The 18640-nt window shown below is 42.5% G+C and overlaps 1 protein-coding gene across 7 annotated transcripts in view; it reads left to right on the top strand.

Moving 5' to 3' along the window:
• The window catches only part of OTOA (otoancorin), a 69405-nt gene that overhangs the window by 10920 nt on the left and 39845 nt on the right, over nt 1–18640 (top strand). For 6 of the 7 annotated variants that reach the window (XR_011524444.1, XM_070566536.1, XM_070566538.1 and 3 more), the window contains exons 7-10: nt 2000–2131; nt 5141–5376; nt 15491–15594; nt 17818–17918. Coding sequence is in view for 6 of the 7 variants with exons in the window: in XM_070566536.1 (XP_070422637.1) it covers nt 2000–2131; nt 5141–5376; nt 15491–15594; nt 17818–17918 (573 nt within the window). In the remaining variant the exon portion in view is untranslated. Of the gene's footprint in view, nt 1–1999; nt 2132–5140; nt 5377–6767; nt 6965–15490; nt 15595–17817; nt 17919–18640 lie in introns of those variants that run through there. The other variant, XM_070566540.1, reaches the window with a different exon arrangement.

The following is an 18640-nucleotide window of genomic DNA, read 5'->3' as shown; positions in this document are numbered from 1 at the left end:
TCCCTCCATTGGCTCATAGTCCATAGTCACGTCTTCCTGCAGAGGAGTAAGATGAGAGGCCTTTCTGAGAGGCCATGCACCCAGCAAAGACCTGTGGGATTCTATTGATAAAAGGAACAGCAGGGGAGTGGATCTTTGGGTATAATAATCAGTCTCTCAATCACAAGTCCAAGAAATATTTTTCGTCCCTTCTAACTCTACTATAAGAAAACCAGTAGCACAAGCATGTTAACAGATGGCGATGGATATTGCCTTAGGAAGCGATAGGGCATGGTGGGGACTGTGGCAACCTGGACAGCACATGCCTCATTAACATGACCATTAGCCCAGTGTGGTGTATTCTGTCTTTACTATTACACTGTGACTAGCCAAGAACATTGAGGAAATATTCTTTCAGCATTCAAGAACTATTATCTGATTTGGCAAAGAATTCATATCATTGATAAATCAAGTTACGGCATACATCCTTCTTGTTTCAATTTTTACTTCTTTCTTAATAAAAACAAAAATATCAAACAGCATTCACATGAGAACTACACTCAGAGAGCTGGTTGTTAACCATTTACCAGGTCACCCTCTAACTGGAGGTGGCTGTTGACCCCATGGCTTCTGCTTTCTTTCTCCTGTTCATCAGTCTGTGGCATCCTAAAGAGAAGTAATGCTGCTCCTTTTCTCTCTAGCAGTAGCTTTCTCATGAGATGTGTATATTTTAACCTGATTAGTAGATATACTCACTATGTCTCTTCCTATGTAGATATACATCTATTCACTCAGTATGTACTTATGTAGCATCTACTCTCTGACAGGCACAGTTTTAGACACTGGAGACTCAGAGAATAGGCAGTCATGTTACTACCCATGTGGGCCTTTCATTCTAGGGGGAGAGACAGTGAGTAAATAATTATTCAGCTCATTCAGAATAGAAAATAATGGCTGATACATATTGACCACTTACTGTGTGTCAGGCACTATTGAAAATACTTCACACACTGATTCAATCCTCATAACAACCCTACATAGTAAGTCCTACTATTGTCTCTATTTTTCAGCTGAGAGAACTGAGGCCCACAGGTTATGCTCGGTTAGAAAATAGAAAGAGAGGATTCCCAGTTCCATTTGACTTGCAGATAAACAACGAATAATTTTTTTTAGTATAAGTATGTCCCATGCAAAATTTGGGATATACTTATGCTAAAAAAGTTATTCGTTGTTTATCTGCGAGTCAAATTTAAGTGGGCATCCTGTATTTTACCTGGCAACCCTAGTTAAGTAATGTGCCCAAGGCCATGCAGCTAGTAAGTGGCAATGTGGCGATTTGCACATGGGTTGTCTGATTCTAGAGCCCACCTTTTGCCCATGACATAATGCTATGCTGCCTTTCTAGAGCACCTCTGTTTAAGGGAGATTGAGAAAATAATTCCCAAGATAGCAGAGGAAATCTCTTTTAGGGGAGACTGCTGGCCTGTGCTCCTCGCCCTGGGGGGGATGCCATGGGGAATTTGTTCATGCTGCCTGAATTTTTGTCCTGCACTGGTAGCTGGGGTCATGGGATGGGGTTTGAGCAGTGCCCAGTTGGGGGTAGTAAATTTTCTGGGCAGAAGCCAGCTGCTCTGAACTTGAAACCTCAGTCACCCACAAGGACCAGGCAGGCCATGGAGAAATTGGCTGGCTGGGTGGGTGGTGAGCAGGAGAGTAATTATAGCGAGCAGCTGCCCCTCAGCCTGCTGATTATCACCAGGAAGGAGATGCATGCCTGGCATTGCCAAATCTTTGTGTTTTCCAAGAGAAATTGGAAATCTAAATTTTTGTGAGGCATCCCCTGACTTTTAAATGTTGGCAGCTAATGAAAAATTTTGGAGCCAGCCAATCCAAAAGTGTGTGCAGGCTGCCAGCTCTGGTCTCTGCAGGGAAGTGGGTAGCCCTGCTGGGCTGCAGGCCACGGTGCTGATCACATGCTCCTGTCCTGTCCTCACTGACTCTCCCAACGCCCCATCTCTAGGCAGTCATGGGAAACCACCTGGAGCAGCGTTTGTACCGGCCCCAGAAGCTGCTGGAGGACCTGAGGGAGACAGATGCTCAGCAATTCCGCACCGCCATGAAGTGCCTCTTAGAAGACAAGAAGGACCCCCTGGTGAGGCGTTCTTGGCATCCTGGGAATACGAGAAGTCCAGGGCCAGTTGGTATTTGTTGAGCTGAAGTGAATTGAGCCTGATTCAGGCCTGGGCCCTTCTTTATCTCTTCCTCTCCTTTTCTCCCTCCGCAACTTTCCTGGGAGCTTTGGGATCCAGGTTTTCTCACTCGCTTTCTCCAAAGTTCAAATGGAGAGCTTTATAATTCATCTCCTACGGGGACTAAGAAACGAGGGGTACCGAGGAGCTTCCAATAGTTTGGCTTGGTAAACATCCATGGATAGTTACCGTGCATCAGTGGACACTGGCTCCAGAGATGAAAGCCTGTCCTCAAGGAGCTTACGGTCCGGAGGGGAGACAAAAACCAGAAACAGATAATTTCCACAAAAGGGGGTTGGTGATATAAGAGCAAAGCAAGCCTCTGAGACGCAGAAAATCCTCGGGACCCAGAAAGGTGAGATTTAGAGTTTTCTTTTTCAGAGAAACTTTAGCGTGGAGCAGGGTTTCCCAAAAGGAGTTGAACCCTTTAAACATTTTAATATGCATAGATTTATTTTAATATCTGTTGTTAAAATAGGATGGACACATCGAACCTGTGATGTAGTTTTCCTTTTGTAATGTCTCCTTTTGAAATGGATATAAGTTTAAACAAGAGTCAGTTTAAGGAAAACTATGAAGTAAAGAATAGTAAATACAATGCAAAGGTATGGTGAAAATGAGGGTGGGGGGTCCATGAAAGTGATCTCGATGAATGTTTATTGAGGGTTTGCTACGTGTCAGGTCCTATTCTAAGGGAATAGCCAAGCAAGCTGTTTCTGTAAAGGGCCCGAGAGTAAATATTTTAGGCTCTGCAGGCCATACGATCTTTGTCACAACTACTTGATCCTGCTGTTGTAGCGTGAAAGTAGGCACAGGTGGCGGGTGAAGGAAGGAATGCGGGTGTGTTCTATAGAACTTTACTCACTAAAACAGACAGTGGGCCAGATTTAGCCCAGTGGGCCCTGTTTGCCGACAGTATTCTAGGGGTTTAACGTACATGGGCCCGTTGAATGCTCTCCAGAACCTGCTGACATGAGAAGAATTAGAATCTCAGCATTCCAGTATGTGGATGAGGACACAGGCTTGGAGAGCTTGAGTAAACCTCTGGTTACACAGCTCGAAGGTGGGAAATCTGAGGTTGGAACCTGGGCTCTCGACTCCAGCTGTGAGCTCTTCTGGTGTCTGGTGGAGCCCTTCTCAGACTAACGTGTTAGTCCATAACATAAAGTACAAAGGGCTGTGAAGGAAACCGATGCTATTGAAAGACATTTATCAAAATATGTAAAACAAACAAATTTGGAGTGATTTGTGTGCTGCTTGAACACATCCAATAACAAGATTTAACAGCGGGTCTAATAGCTTCTGGAACTTTGAGGAAGTGTTGCATGTAAACAGGATTTCAAGACATCTGTGACAACCATAACGTGCCATGGAAGTGTCCGTGATTTCTGCTGATGACAAATCAAAGGTCTTGCTACTGCCGCAGTGGCTTGTCGCAGACGTTCATCCCTGAAGGAGGTGCCAGGTGTCAGTTTTATGGCAGTCAAAATGAGGATGCAGTTTCCCCCAATGTTCACAGATGCCCTAAATTCTACCAAAGAGCCCTGCCTAAGGACTCCTAAGTTGCATTCTTTTTTTAAAGATTTTTTAATCTTTTTTTTTTTTCCTTTTTCTTCTCAAAGCCCCCAGTACATAGTTGTATATTTTAGTTGTGGGTCCTTCTAGTTGTGGTGTGGCATGTGGGACACCGCCTCAACGTGGCCTGATGAGCGGTGCCATGTCTGCCCCCAGGATCCGAACCGGCAAAACCCTGGGCCGCTGCCGCAGAGCGCGTGAACTTGACCACTCGGTCACGAACATTTGTTGAGTGGGAACCAGGCACCCTCATTCCTTCTCTCATTCAATTGCTATACAAATCTGAGAGGTAGGCACGGATTGTGTCTTCATTTTACAGAGGAGGAAACTGAGGCTTAAAGAAGATAAGTGATTTGCTCAAGGACATGCAGATAATAAGTAGATAATAAGTAGATTATCCCTGGGATAAGGCCTGGGATCTGAACCTAGGAATGTCTGACCCTCGGACCTATGGGGCTTAACCATAGGACTCTTGTGAGAATTACATGAGGTAATTACATGATAATTCTCTCGGCTTGGCACAGTGCCTGGTGTGTAGTCACTGCTCAGTAAATGGCAGCTGTTATTCTTGAGGGTATGTCGGGTGAAGGACAGAGGGACTAGTCGGATTGTGACTAAACCGTGTCGGCATTCCTGGGTTCTGTGGTGCAAAGGATTCATTCCTTCTAACCGGTCATTTCTCATTGCCTTCTGCGTACCAGGCATTCCACTAGGCACTTGGCTTGGGCCTCGAGGACTTTCCTGGTTCAACCCCAGCTGCACAATAAAATCAGATGCCAGGGCTCTACCCCAGACCAACTAAATCAGACTCTATTTGGCAGTGCTAGGGGATCGCCTTCCAGGTGATTTTGATGTGCAACCAGGATTGAGAACCATTGGCCTGGAGGAAAGACAGGCCCATAAGCATCTCTGATGCATCATAGAGTTTGGTTCGAGATGCTCTTGGGAGCACGTAGTGGATGGAGACTTGGTTGACCAAAGTAAGAGGACCTCAGAGAAGACTTCGCCAGTTAGGTGATGACTGAGCTTGGCCTTAAAGGATGAGCTGCATTTTGCTAGGAGAAGGAGGTGGAGAGGGAATTCCAGGTAAAGCAAGGCCCTGAGGTGTGACAGTCATGGTGTATCTGGAGAGCAAGAAGTTGCCTAGTATGGGTGAAGCAGGTGAAGGCCTTGACTTTGTTCCATAGCCGATGGAAACTTCTAGAAGTTTTGACATAGCTGCATGGTGTTTAACAGTGGTCCTGAATTTCCCCACTGCTGCTAAGTGTGGTCCCTCCTAGGGCTTCTAAATCAAGAGGCAGCTCTCAGGACAGCCCCAGCTTCTGTCATTCCTTTAGGAGCTGGAAGACATCATTATTGACTTGGGAGAGATTCGGGAACAAGCCTTGCAGAGCCCGGGTGTGAACCGCAGCCTGTTTCTCATCACGCTCGAGAGGTGTTTCCAGGTGCTGAACTCCCTCGAGTGTGTAGAGATCCTGGGCAGGCTGCTGAGGGGATCCTCAGGCAGCTTTCTCCAGCCGGACGTCACAGGGAGGCTCCCCCAGGACCTGCGCGAGGATGCCTTCAAGAACCTGTGAGTGCTCCCCCCACCCGCTAACTCCCTCCCTGCCCCACAGAGGCTGTTGTGAGAATTCAAGGAGGTAATACATGAGAAAGGAGAGAAAGGTGGTGGACGGTGGGGGTGGGAGGACAGGCTGGTGTGCAAAGTCTGGAAGAGAAGCTTAAAATCTTCTCGGCCTGGTGGTGCAGCGGTTAAGTTCATGCACTCCGCTTCAGGGGCCTGGGATTCACTGGTTTGGATCCCAGGCACAGACCTACACACCACTTATCAAGCCATGCTGTGGCAGGCATCCCACATGTAAAATAGAGGAAAATGGGCACAGATGTTAGCTCAGGGCCAATCTTCCTCAGCAAAAAGAGGAGGATTGGCAGCAGATGTTAGCTCAGAGCTAATCTTCCTCAAAAAGAAAAAAAATCTGTGGAGTTTAGAGATCGTTTGATTAAAACAGTGTCTCTCAAATTTCAATCATTCTTGTATCATCCTCACAATTTTTTGAGACATCTATACACCACCTGTACTGTTATTTACTTCACATTTTTCTTTATAATGAATCATTCCTTTTGCTTAAAAATATCTATTTTTAAAGTAAATATGACATAATTACTGTAAATAGGGAACCAATATCATTTGTCTTAAGTAAAGGTAATCATAAAAATAAAATCAATGAAGAAAAAACCAAACAGTGTCAGTACATCCTGCCTAGGTATGTTGCTTTTCCAAGGCTCGGGGACTGGGGCCTGTTCTCTTGGTTAACAAAGGAGCTGAGTGTGTGTTGGAACTGATTAGCACTGAACAGACTTTCTCCGTGAGGGCCAGCAGGATTGACTGAGCACTGGAAAGGGAGCACTTTTCTCCTTTTGAGATATTGCACCAGTTAATGTCTGTAAGCAGCTACCCTATATGAAATTACACTGTGGGGAACACCAAATTAGAGGATTGTGTCTAGGACTTGACAGAGCCTAGGCATTGTGACCACTGCCAGCTCCCCCTTTTATTAATTATGTCACTTTATGGTCCCAAAAGGCCCTTTCTAAGTCTAAAAATGATTTAGAAGAAGGGAAAGACCCATATGATGATGGCAACTTGGAAGATCCTATTTTTTGTGTGTTTTCCTCCAAAGGACTGTAGGGGAAACAGACAATATACTGACCTCATTCTGTCTCCAGGATGTCTATTTTTTGGCCAAGACATATATCATGTGAAACCCCTTTGTTTTGCATGCTGTTACACAGTCCCTCTTAACTCAGCATCTCCCCTCCCTCTGATTCACTCAGGTTGTATATGGGTGGGAGTGGAAGTGGAGAGAACAGAATTAGGAGAGGGAGTTTATTTGGCTACTGCTCACCTGATTGCAAGTGCCAGAAAACCCATTCAAACATTTTCGAAATTCCTGTTTCAAAAAGGGAATTACTGAGGGGATGACATCAGCAACATGGCAGAGTGAGCAGTTCCCTTTGTCTCTCCCCCTTCGAACTACAACTAAATGGACATTCATTGATCAATGGAGGATACTCATACAGCACCTCAGGACGCCTGAGAGACCCACACTGCTATACATCGGAAGGTGGATGGACTACCCGTGGGGAGGAGGTGGAGATAGGTGAGAACTCTTCGGCCTCCAGACAGCCCAGTAACTGAGAGCGACTGCTCTCCTGGATGAAGCACTCACAGCACTGCCATGGCCCTGAGGGTGGGCATGCACCTTGGTGAGACTGTGGAAACAGGTGACCGCAGCCCTGAGCCCCTGTGATTGCTCTTTGGTCCAGTGGGAAAATCCACAGTCCCAGTGCGGCTCCAGGGAGGGACTCAGGCTCTGTCCTGGTGGGGAGGCCCTGCCCACCAAGCACAAAGACTGTGGTGACCTAGGAACAGATGGTGCCATATCTGCAGCTTGGGCGAAAGTGCCTCCAGCTACTACAGGTGTCCACAGTAGCACAGCAGCCCTGAAGGGACAGTACGATGGGCAGGATTGTGGAAGCAGGTGTCAGCAGCCCTGAGCCCCTGTGTGATCACTCTCTCAACCAGTGGGAGAGTCCACAATCCCACCACAGAACCAGGGAGCAGCACAGGCTCAGACCCAGTGGGAAGGCCCCAACCCAAGCACAACAGCTGGTACAACCTAGGACCAGATGGCAGTGGAGTTGTGAGTCTGGGCGAACAAGCTCCCGGCTGCCTCAAGAGCCCATAACAACGCTGCAGTCCCTAAGCAGGGAGCGTGTCTAGGTGGGCCTGAGGAAGCAGGCGGCAGCAACCTGAAGTCCCCATGTGATTGTTCCCACAGTTGGTGGGAAACCCCACAGGGCCATGGTGATCCCAAGGAGTGGCCCAGGGTCAGTCAGGAACAGCTGATGGGGATCCTGGTGGGCACAGATTACACAGCTCCTGCCCCCTCCCCTCAGTGGCAGCAAGTGGAAGTGGTAACCAAATTCTATCTCTGTGCAGAGGCACAAATCCACGCCATCAAGCAGTATGAAAAAATATATGAAATCTCTAGAACAGAAGGAAAATGACAAGTACCCAGAAAACAATCCTGAAGACACAGAAATCTATAGCCTAAATGATGAAGAATTCAAAATAGCTATCATTAAAAAACTCAATGAGTTTAGGAGCTACATCACAAAATAGCTTGAAACTATAAAGAAAAACCAGTCAAAACTCTTGGAGATGAAAAACACAATGGCTGAGATAAAGAAAAATCTGGACTCCAAAACAGTAGGGCTGATATTATGGAGGACAGAATTAGCAGTCTGGAGGACAGGAATTATAGAAATGCTTCAGAGAGAGGAGGAAAGAGAACTAAAAAGAAATGAAGAAACTCTCCAAGAAATATCTGACTCAATTAGGAAATGCAACATAAGGATTATAGGTATCCCAGAGGGAGAAGAGAAAGAGAATGGAGCAGAAAGCTTGTTGAAAGAAATAATAGCTGAGAACTTCCCAAACCTGTGGAGGGAGCTGGAAATCCATGTGACAGAAGCCAGTAGATCTCCAAACTTTATCATTGTAAAAAGACCAACTCCAAGGCATATAGTAGTAAAGCTGGTAAAAGTCAATGACAAAGAAAAAATGTTAAGTGCAGTAAGGCAGAAGAAAATAACCTGCAAGGGAACCCCTATCAGGCTGTCAGCAGACTTCTCATCAGGAAGCTTACAGGCTAGGAGAGAGTGAATGATATATTCAAAATTCTAAAAGACAAAATCTTTCAGCCAAGAATACTCTACTCAGCAAAAATATCCTTCAAATATGATGGAGAAATAAAAACTTTACCAAATAAACAAAAGTTAAAGAAGTTCATCGCCGCAAGACCACCCCCCCGATAAGAAATTCTCAGGAAGGCCCCCAAACCTGGAAAAAAAAACACAAAAGAAAAGGGGTTACAAAACTCTCAGCAAGAAGATGAGTAGATAGACAAAATCAGAAAATTGCAGCTCTCCATCAGAACAGATTAGCAAATGCTTAATTATAACATTAAAGATAAAGGGAAGGAAAACATGAAGAATAAATATAATCTTGTGATTTTAACCACAAACTCACAACACAAGAAGAAATAAGATGTGACTGTCTCATCTATGGGATGTTTTATACGAGCCACATGGTAACCACTAAACAAATAATTAGAACAGAGACACAAATTATAAATAAAGAGATAATTAAGAAAACCAGCATAGAAAATAACCTAACTGAATTGGTAGTCTGAAATATCTGGGATGAGAAACAAAGGAAACACAGGAGAACCAGAAAACTAGCGATAAAATGGCAGCATTAGGCCCTCACATGTCAATAATCACTCTAAGTGTAAATGGATTGAATTCTCCAATCAAAAGACACAGAGTGGCAGGATGGATTAAAAAACAAGACCCAACAATATGCTGCCTCCAGGAAACACATCTCAGCCCCAAAGACAAACACAGAGTGAAGGGATGGAAGATGATACTCCAAGCTAATAGTGAACAAAAGAAAGTAGGTGTTGCCATACTTCTATCAGACAAAGTAGACTTCAAGTAAAAACGGATAGAGACAAAGAGGAGCAGTATATAATGATAAAAGGGACACTCCTCCAAGAAGACATAATACATATATATGTACCCAACGCAGGAGCACCAAAGTACATAAAGCAACTATTAACAAACCTAAAAGGAGACATCAACAACAATACAATACTAGTAGGGGACCTCAACACCCCACTTACATCAATGGATAGATCATCCAGACAGAAAGTCAACAAGAAAATTGTAGAATTAAATGAAAAACTAGACCAGATGGACTTAATAGATATATATAGAACACTCCCTCCAAAAACAGCAGGTTGCACGCTCTCCTCAAGTGTGCACAGAACATTCTCAAGGATAGACCATATGTTGGGAAACAAAGCAAGCCTCAATAAATTTAAGAGGACTGAAATAATATCAAGCATCTTTTCTGACCATAATGCTATGAAACTAGAAATCAATTACAAGAAAAAAGCTGGGAAAGGGGCAAAGATGTGGAGATTAAACAACATATTACTGAACGACCAATGGATCATTGGAAAAATCAAAGGAGAAATCAAATATTATCTGGAGACAAGTGAAAATGAAAACACACCATACCAACTCATTTGGGATGCAGCAAAAGTAGTTGTGAGAGGGAAATTCATTGCAATACAGGCTCACCTCAACAAACAAGAAAAATCTCAAATAAGTGCTATCAAACTACACCTAACAGAATTAGAAAAAGGAGAACAAACAAAGCCCAAAGTCAGTAGAAGGAGGGAAATAATAAAAATTAGAGCAGAAATAAATGAAATCAAAACAAAAAAGACAGTAGAAAGGATCAATGAAACAAAGAGCTGGTTCTTTGAGAAAATAAACAAAGTTGACAAACTCTTAGCCAGGCTCACTAAGAAAAAAAGAGAGAAGACTCCAATAAAATTAGAAATGAAAGAGGAGAAATTACAATGGATACAAGAGAAATACAAGAGATTATAAGAGACTACAATGAAAAGCTATATGCCAACAAATTGGACAGCCTAGAAGAAATGGATAATTTTTTAGACTCTTACAACCTCCCAAAACTGAATCAAGAAGAAATAGAGAATCTGAATAGACCAATAACAAGTAAAGAGATTGAAACAGTAATCAAAAACCTCCCCATAAATAAAAGTCCAGGACCAGGCAGCTTCTCTGGAGAATTCTACCAAACATTCACAGATTTAATACCTATCCTTCTCAAACTATTCCAGAAAATTGAGGAAGATGGAACACTTCCTAACACACTCTATGAGGCCGACATCACCCTGATACCAAAGCCAGACAAGGATAACACAAAGAAGGAAAATTACAGACCAATATTGCTGATGAACGTAGACACAAAAATCCTCAACAAAATATTGGCAAACAATACAGCAATACACTAAAAAGATCATGCACCCTGATCAAGTGGGATTTACAGCAGGGATGCAGGGATGGTTCAACGTTCGCAAATCAATCAATGTGATACACCACATTAACAAAATGAGGAACAAAAACCACCTGATCATCTCAAAAGACACAGAGAAAGCATTTGACAAGATCCAACAGCCATTTACAATAAAAACTCTCAATAAAATGGGTATAGAAGGAAAGTACCTCAACATAATAAAGGCCATGTATGACAAACTCACAGCCAACATCCTACTCAAGGGGAAGGACTGAAAGCCATCCCTCTGAGAACAGAAACAAGACAAGGGTGCCCACTTCTCACCTCTCTTATCCAACATAGTACTGCAGGTTTTGGCCAGAGCAGTTAGGCAAGAAAAATAAATAAAAGGATTTCAAATAGGCAATGAAGAAGTGAAACTCTTGATGTTTGCAGACGACATGATTTTATATATAGAAAACCCTAAAAAATCCATTGGGGAGTGACTAGAAATAATCAACAATTACAGCAAAGTTGCAGGGTACAAAATCAACTTACATAAATCAGTAGCATTTTTATACACTAATAATGAACTAACAGAAAGAGAACTCAAGAACACAATCCCATTCACAATCGCAACAAAAAGAATAAAATATCTTGGAATAAACTTAACCAAGGAAGTGAAAGACCTATACATGAAAACTACAAGACTGTTCTGAAAGAAATTGATGATGACATAAAGAAATGGAAACATTTTCCATGCACATGGATTGGAAGAATAAACATAGTTAAAATATCCATATTACCTAAAGCAATCTACAGATTCAGTGCAATCCCAATCAGAATCCCAATGACATTCTTCACAGAAATAGAACAAAAAATCCTAAAATTCATACAGGGCAACAAAAACCCCAGAATTGCTAAAGCAATCCTGAGAAAAAAGAACAAAGCTGGAGGCATCACAATCCCTGACTTCAAAATATACTACAGAGCTACAGTCATCAAAACAGCATGGTACTGGTACAAAAACAGACACACAGGTCAATGGAACAGAATTGAAAGCCCAGAAATAAAACTGCACATCTACGGACAACTAATCTTTGACAAAGGAACTGAGAACATACATTAAAGGAAAGTCTCTTCAACAAATGCTGTTGGGAAAACTGGACAGCCAAATGTAAAAGAATGAAAGTAGACCCTTCTCTTATGCCATTCACAAAAATAAACTCAAAATGGATCAAAGACTTGAAGGTAAGACCTGAAACCATAAAACTTCTAGAAGAAAATATAGGCAGTATACTCTTTGACACTGGTCTTAAAAGGATCTTTTTGGACACCATGTCTTCTTGGACAAGGGAAAGAAAAGAAAGAATAAACAAGTGGGACTTCATCAGACTAGACAGCTGCTACAAGGCAAAGGAAAAACAGGATTGAAATGAAAAGACAACTCACCATCTGGGCAAAAATATTTGCAAATCATATATCCAACAAAGAGTTAATCTCCATAATATATAAAGAACTCACACAACTCAACAACCAAAAATCAAACAACCCTATCAAAAAATGGGCAGAGGATATGAACAGACATTTCTCCAAAGAAGATATATAGATGGCCAACAGGCACATGAAAAGATGCTCAACATCACTGATCATCAGGAAAATGCAAATCAAAACTAGACTGAGATATCACTTTACACCTGTTAGAATGGGTATAATAACCAAGACAGAAAAAAAAAAAACAAAACAAATGTTGGAGAGGTTGTGCAGAAAAGGGAACCTTCATACACTGCTGGTGGGAATGCAAACTGGTGCAGCCACTATGGAAAACACTATGGAGATTTCTCAAAAAACTAAAAATAGAAATACTATATGACCCAGCCATCCCACTACTGGGTATCTATCCAAAGAACTTGAAATCAGCAATTCAAAGAGACTTATGCACCCCTATGCTCATTGCAGCATTATTCACAATAGCCAAGATGTGGAAGCAACCCAAGTGCCCATCGACTGGTGAATGGATAAAGAAGATGCAGTATATATATACAATTGAATACTACTCAGCCATAACAAAATGACAAAATTGTCCCATTCACAAGCACATTGATGGACCTTGAGGGTATTACGTTAAGTGAAATAAGCCAGATAGAGAAAGGCAAAGACTGTATGATTCCACTCATATGTGGAAGATAAACAAACACATGGAAAAAGAGAACTATTTAGTGGTTACCATGGGGAAGGGGTGTAGGGGGGCACAAAGGGTGAAGGGCACATCTATAAGATGACTGACAAATAATGATGTACAACTGAAATTTCACAATGTTGTAAACTATTATAACCTCAATTTTAAAAAGGAAATTATTGGATCATGTAAGTGAATAGTTTTAGGTATATGGCTGGTTCAGGCACAGTTGGATCCAGAAGCTGAAATTATGCTATCAGGAACATCTTTGGCTCTTCACCTCTCAGCTCTGCTGTCCTCTGAGTTGGCCTTGCTCTCAGGCAGGCTCTCTTCATGAGGGAGCACTGGCAGTTCCAGGCTAACCTCCTCAGGGTGCCCCATGCAGAGGAGGCAGAGTCTCTCTTTCCAGAAGTTCCAACCATGGTCCTAGACTTTACTGTCCTTGGTCCACACTGGGTCATGTGCCCATCCTTGAGCCCATCACTGTGGCCAATGGGATCTACTATTGTGAATGGCTTAGATGTGGGTCACAGTCCCACCCAAACGACATGAACCAAGAGTGGGAGAAATGTCATTTCTCCAAGAAAAATTGAGGTGTTGTTATGAGAAAATAGGGAATTGATGCTGGGCAGTCAAAGCCCGCAGACATCCACTACGAAAAGTTTATACAGACCTTGAATAAGAGCCGGGGGAAAGGTTATGAGCCTTGTAGACAGAAAGACAGCAGAATAATACAGATATCACATTATGTGACTCCAGGTTCTCAGTCCTTGAGTGAGGAGTCCAGAATATGGTCCCCACTTTTACTGAAGTCTTCCTAATGGGCATCTTCTAATCCAACCCGTTCTTTCACAGATGAAGAAACTGAGGCCCTCAGGTGACCCCATGGGGCTTAACTTAATCTGAACTCAACGCAAGTCTCCGGAACCCTAGCTTTGTCTTCTTCCTACTGTACTCTACCATCCCTCTGCTCTCCGTGAGGATAATGTCAGTAATCCCACCCCCATTCTTCAGATGAGGAAATTGTGGCACAGAGAGATTAAATAACTTGCCCAGGTCAGACTCCTAGGGAATGACAGAGCCAGCATTTTTGCAGATGGGCAAGCTTTCCCTTAAATGATGTTTACTTTTTTCCAGAACTCTGTCTATCTCTTGTCCCTTTCATGTACTTTGCTCTCATGAAAAAACAAAATGAAAAGAAGGAAGAAGAAGAAAAATACAGAGAGAAGATATTAAAAAATGGACTTAAGGGAAAGTTTGCCTATTCACGTATGAAATGACTGGGAGAGTGGCAGAGAAACTTTAAGCTTAGAGAAGGTTGGTGAATTGTTCATTTGGTGAATTGATTTTCAGCGGTGGTGGGTGGGGGTAAGGGAAGGCTTCCAGGACGAAGGGTGACCAGGGTCAAATGCTGTGAAAGGTCAAGTTGTGTTTGGACCAAATGGGACTGCTGGATATGGCAACAAGGAGGTCATTGGTGACTTGGGCCACAGGGAGTGGTACAGTGGTGGGGAAACCAGATTGCAGTGGCTTAAAAGGTGACCATGACACTTCATACCCAGCAGGTGTCTATAATCAAAGCGACATATATAATATATAATATATAGCACAATACATATTATGTTATATAACATATAACATATAACATAATATATATATAATAATAACAAGCGCCAGTGAGGATGTGGAGAAACTGGAGGCCTCATACACTGTTGGTGAGAATGGAAAATGGTGCAGCTACTTTGGAAAATAGCCTGGAAGTTCCTCAAAAGGCTAAACACAGAGTTACCATATGACCCAGCAGTCCCACTCCTGGGTATGTACCCCAAAGGAATGAAAACCTATGTCCACACAAACGTTTGTATGTGAATGTTTACAGCAGCATTATTCATACTAGACAAAAGATGAAAACAACTGAGATGTCCATCAACTGCTGAGCAGATAAACAAAATGTGGTGTATTCATACAATGGAATAGAATTTGGCCATAACAAGGAATGAAGGACTGATACGTGCTACAACCTGGAGGAGCCTTGAAAACATCAAGCCAAGAGAAAGAAGCCAGACACAAAGATGACATATTGTATGATTCCATTTATCTGAAATGTCCAGAAGAGGCAAATCTATAGAGACAGAAAGTAGATTAGTGGTTTCTAGGAGTTGGGGTGACTAGAGGTTCAGGGGTGATGTCTAAAGGGTACACGGTTTCTTTTTGAGGTGCTTAAAATGTTCTAAGATGATTGTGGTGATGGTTGCACAAGTCTGTGGATATACTGAAAACCATGGAATGGTACACTTTAGAGGGATGAATTGTATGGTATATGAATTATATCTGAATAAAGCTATTAGCAAAAAAAATAAATGACCAAGAAGTGAGGAAGTGGAGACCACTCTCTGGAAAGTATTTAGCTGTGAGGGGAAGAGGAGAAATGGAAAAATAAGTACATACAGCAAGGGAGTGGGGAGGTTTTTAACACAAGACAGCTTCGGGTACGCTCACCCTTCTGACGCGGCCTCAAGGCAGCCCCGACCTGTTTGTTCCTGAATTGATGCCCACGTTTGTGTCATTTAGATCTGCTGTATTCAAAGAGCTCTATGACCAGACCTCGGCGCACTCCCAGAGAGCTCTCTACTCCTGGATGGCTGGGATTTTGCAGATATCCTCCAATGCCACTGGTGAGCCCGCACTCTGAGTGCGACCACGTTCTAGGAGGAGTTCATCCTCGAAAGAGGTGCTTCATATCTGAAAACAGGGATTTGATTTCATGTCACTTATCATTTTCCCTGCCCCCCAACTTCCCAAAAGGGTTTGATGTGGCTTATGGAATAAAACACATATCCCATTTCATCAGTGCCCTACTTCTCCGAAATAAGGATGCATCTGTATCTCATTGTTGATGGCACGTCCTGGTTTCTTAGTGGAACGTAAATAATGATGCCTTCGTAGATTCGATGAGAACCTTTAGAACGAGGTTGCAAGTTCAAAATCTGTATTAAAACATCTGTATTAAAGTGCAAAAAATCATTTTTTAAAAGAAAATCTAAGCAATAAAGCACAGAATTTTAGTGCTAAGCTTCCTGACAACCAAAGGATTTGTTTATTTGATAGATGTTTATTAAAAACCTGCTATGTCCTAGAGGAGTCAGACTCTTAGAGACAGAAGGTAGACTGGTGGTTTCGAGGTCTGGGAGGAGGGTGGAATGGCGAGTTAGTGTTTAATGAGCACAGAGTTTCAGTTTTGCAACATGAGAAATGTTCTGGAAATGGATGGTGTGATAGTTGCACAATAAAGTGAGTGTACTTAATACCGCTGACTGCACACCTAGAAATGGCTAAAATGGTAAATTTTATGTTACATGTATTTTACAATTGGGAAAAAAGGAGAAATATAGAAAAGGATGGCTATGTAGATGAGTAATGCAAACAATTTCTCAGACAGCTTCAACTTACTGAATGTTTAATGTCAGTCAAGTAAACAGAAGAAACTTTTTTAACCTGTCCAAAAAGCCGAGTATATGTCAGCCACTGGGGACACAGAGGAAAAGAAGACAAAGTCTTGGCTCTCAGGGAGCTATTGTTTTATTGTGGGAAGGTAGGTGGAGAAACATTTTAAAGTAAATGAAAAAAAAGAGAGCGAGAGAGAGAACTCAGATATTTGTACTGCTATGAAGAAAATCGAATGGATAAACGCCATGGAGAGGGTTGCCACTTAGACTACAACAGCCTGTGGCAACTGTTTTCTGTAAAGGGCCGGAGTAAATATTTCAACTTGGTTCTTGGTGAATTCAGTGGTTTTCCCCCACAAATTCTCTGGCCTTCTGGGGCTACCCTTTCTTCTAATAAGCCAGTCAAATGTCCAGAGTCCCCATCTAGGGAATCATAGGCCATCTACCTGTGCTCAGCCCAACAGCTCCGATTGCTGGGTTGGGGTGGCGCCTTGTTCTTGTGACTCATGCATGCAGCAGCTGACTTCTCCATCCCGTCTGGCAGTCAGCCATTGCCCACAGCTTCCTGCAACAGCTCTGGGTGACTGATTCCCTGCACCCTGTAAACACTCCCCTGCTGCTTTCATTTCCCGAAAATGCTACCAACGCAATGCTGTTGTATGTAAAAGTCCTTTATTGAAGGATTGGGGGCAGGGTGGCCAATTCTAGCTCAGTGAAACCTGAAGTTAGATCCTGGACACGACTGTTCTTAAAGTCCCACTGACATCGCACTGATGGGGAATTTCAAATGCTTGAACAGAGTGACAGAGAGAGTCCTCTGGGAATTCAGAGGAGGTAGAAATTGCTGCCGGATAAGGAGACAAGAGAAGGCTTTAAGGAAGAGGAAACGTATGAGCTTAATTTTGAAGACACAATTTGGAAGCAGAAGAGTTAGGGGAAAGGCATGATAGCTGATGTGAAGGGCCCAAGCAAGCGAGGATTTCGAGAACATTTGAGGTGCCTATGAGGAAGGACAGGTAGTTTGGTTTGGCTCAAGTATAGTAAGACAATGATCATTGATAAGAATGATCATAGTTGTTACTGGTAGTAATCAAAGAGTCAAACATATTTCAAGTTAGTAACTAAGTGAACTAAAAATAGAACTATATTTTGTGGTCTTAAGTCTTAAAACATAATCTGTGTTTCTAACAAGTTCCAAGTGATGCTGATGGGGCTGGTCCAGGGACCACACTATTGAGTAACAAACCTGCCTCAGGTGGCGGGTGTCTGTGGTCACCTGTGTGTAGCATAGCATCTCACAGGTAGGAGGCTCCCCAAAAATGGTTGTCGAACGAGTTAATGAACTAATGAGTGCAAGAAGAAGCTCCCAACATCAAAGATGCTTTTGACTATCACATACAAAGGCTTTTATTTATTTATTTACTTATTTATCTATTTATTTATTTTTTGCAGATAACTCTGTTTCATGGGTCAGTGCAGAAAACTTATGGATTTTGGGCAGATATATGGTGCACCTATCATTTGAAGAAATTATGAAAATTAGTCCTATAGAAGTAAGTTGGGGAAGTACCTTTGCATGTCCCCATTACTGATACATCTGGAGTCAGGCGTATTCTAAACCTTTCGTGTTCAGCCAGTCAGTCACGGTGCTCTGGAAATTGGACACCCGCCTCAGCCCAATATATCTTGAGCCTCTAAAGAAAACTTTGGAATGTCACCCATCAGATTGTGTTCTAGTATAGAAGAGCTAAGAAAAGAAAAAGAACTGTGGACAACTAAGATAGCTCTGATGTGAGCAGATGTGATATAAAGGGTGTTGGCTCTGAACCAAAAATCATTTAAGCATATTTTTGTACTCAAGAAAGGCCAAGGACAATAGCTGTAAAGTTTCCAGTCTCTGGAAGCATGAACCCAGATCAAAAGCAACGTGGATTATTAGCCTCTTCTATTGATAGCTACTTGAGCATGAGCAATGATTGGATTCTAACTCTCGAGTTTACAGGGAGAAATGCACATGTTTTAAGCTTACTTAACTCACTGGGCAGCCTGTCTCTCTCCTTCTCCTGATGTGGACACAATGACACTAAAATCCCTTGGACATCATGATTTTGGAATGCAGCCTCCAAAGAATGCTGCCAAAAGGGAAGCATTCATAAAGTCTGGGACTTGCCTTCAATATTTTTTTTTTTTTTTTTTTTTTTTTGCTGAGGAAGATTTGCCCTGAGCTAACATCCATTGCCAATCTTCCTCGTTTTTTGCTTGAGGAAGGTTAGCG

The sequence above is a fragment of the Equus przewalskii genome, chromosome 12 (assembly GCF_037783145.1).
Source record: "Equus przewalskii isolate Varuska chromosome 12, EquPr2, whole genome shotgun sequence".
NCBI lineage: Eukaryota > Metazoa > Chordata > Mammalia > Perissodactyla > Equidae > Equus > Equus przewalskii.
The sequence above is the reverse complement of the archived record's forward strand: the minus strand, read 5'-3'. Positions and strand labels throughout refer to the sequence as shown.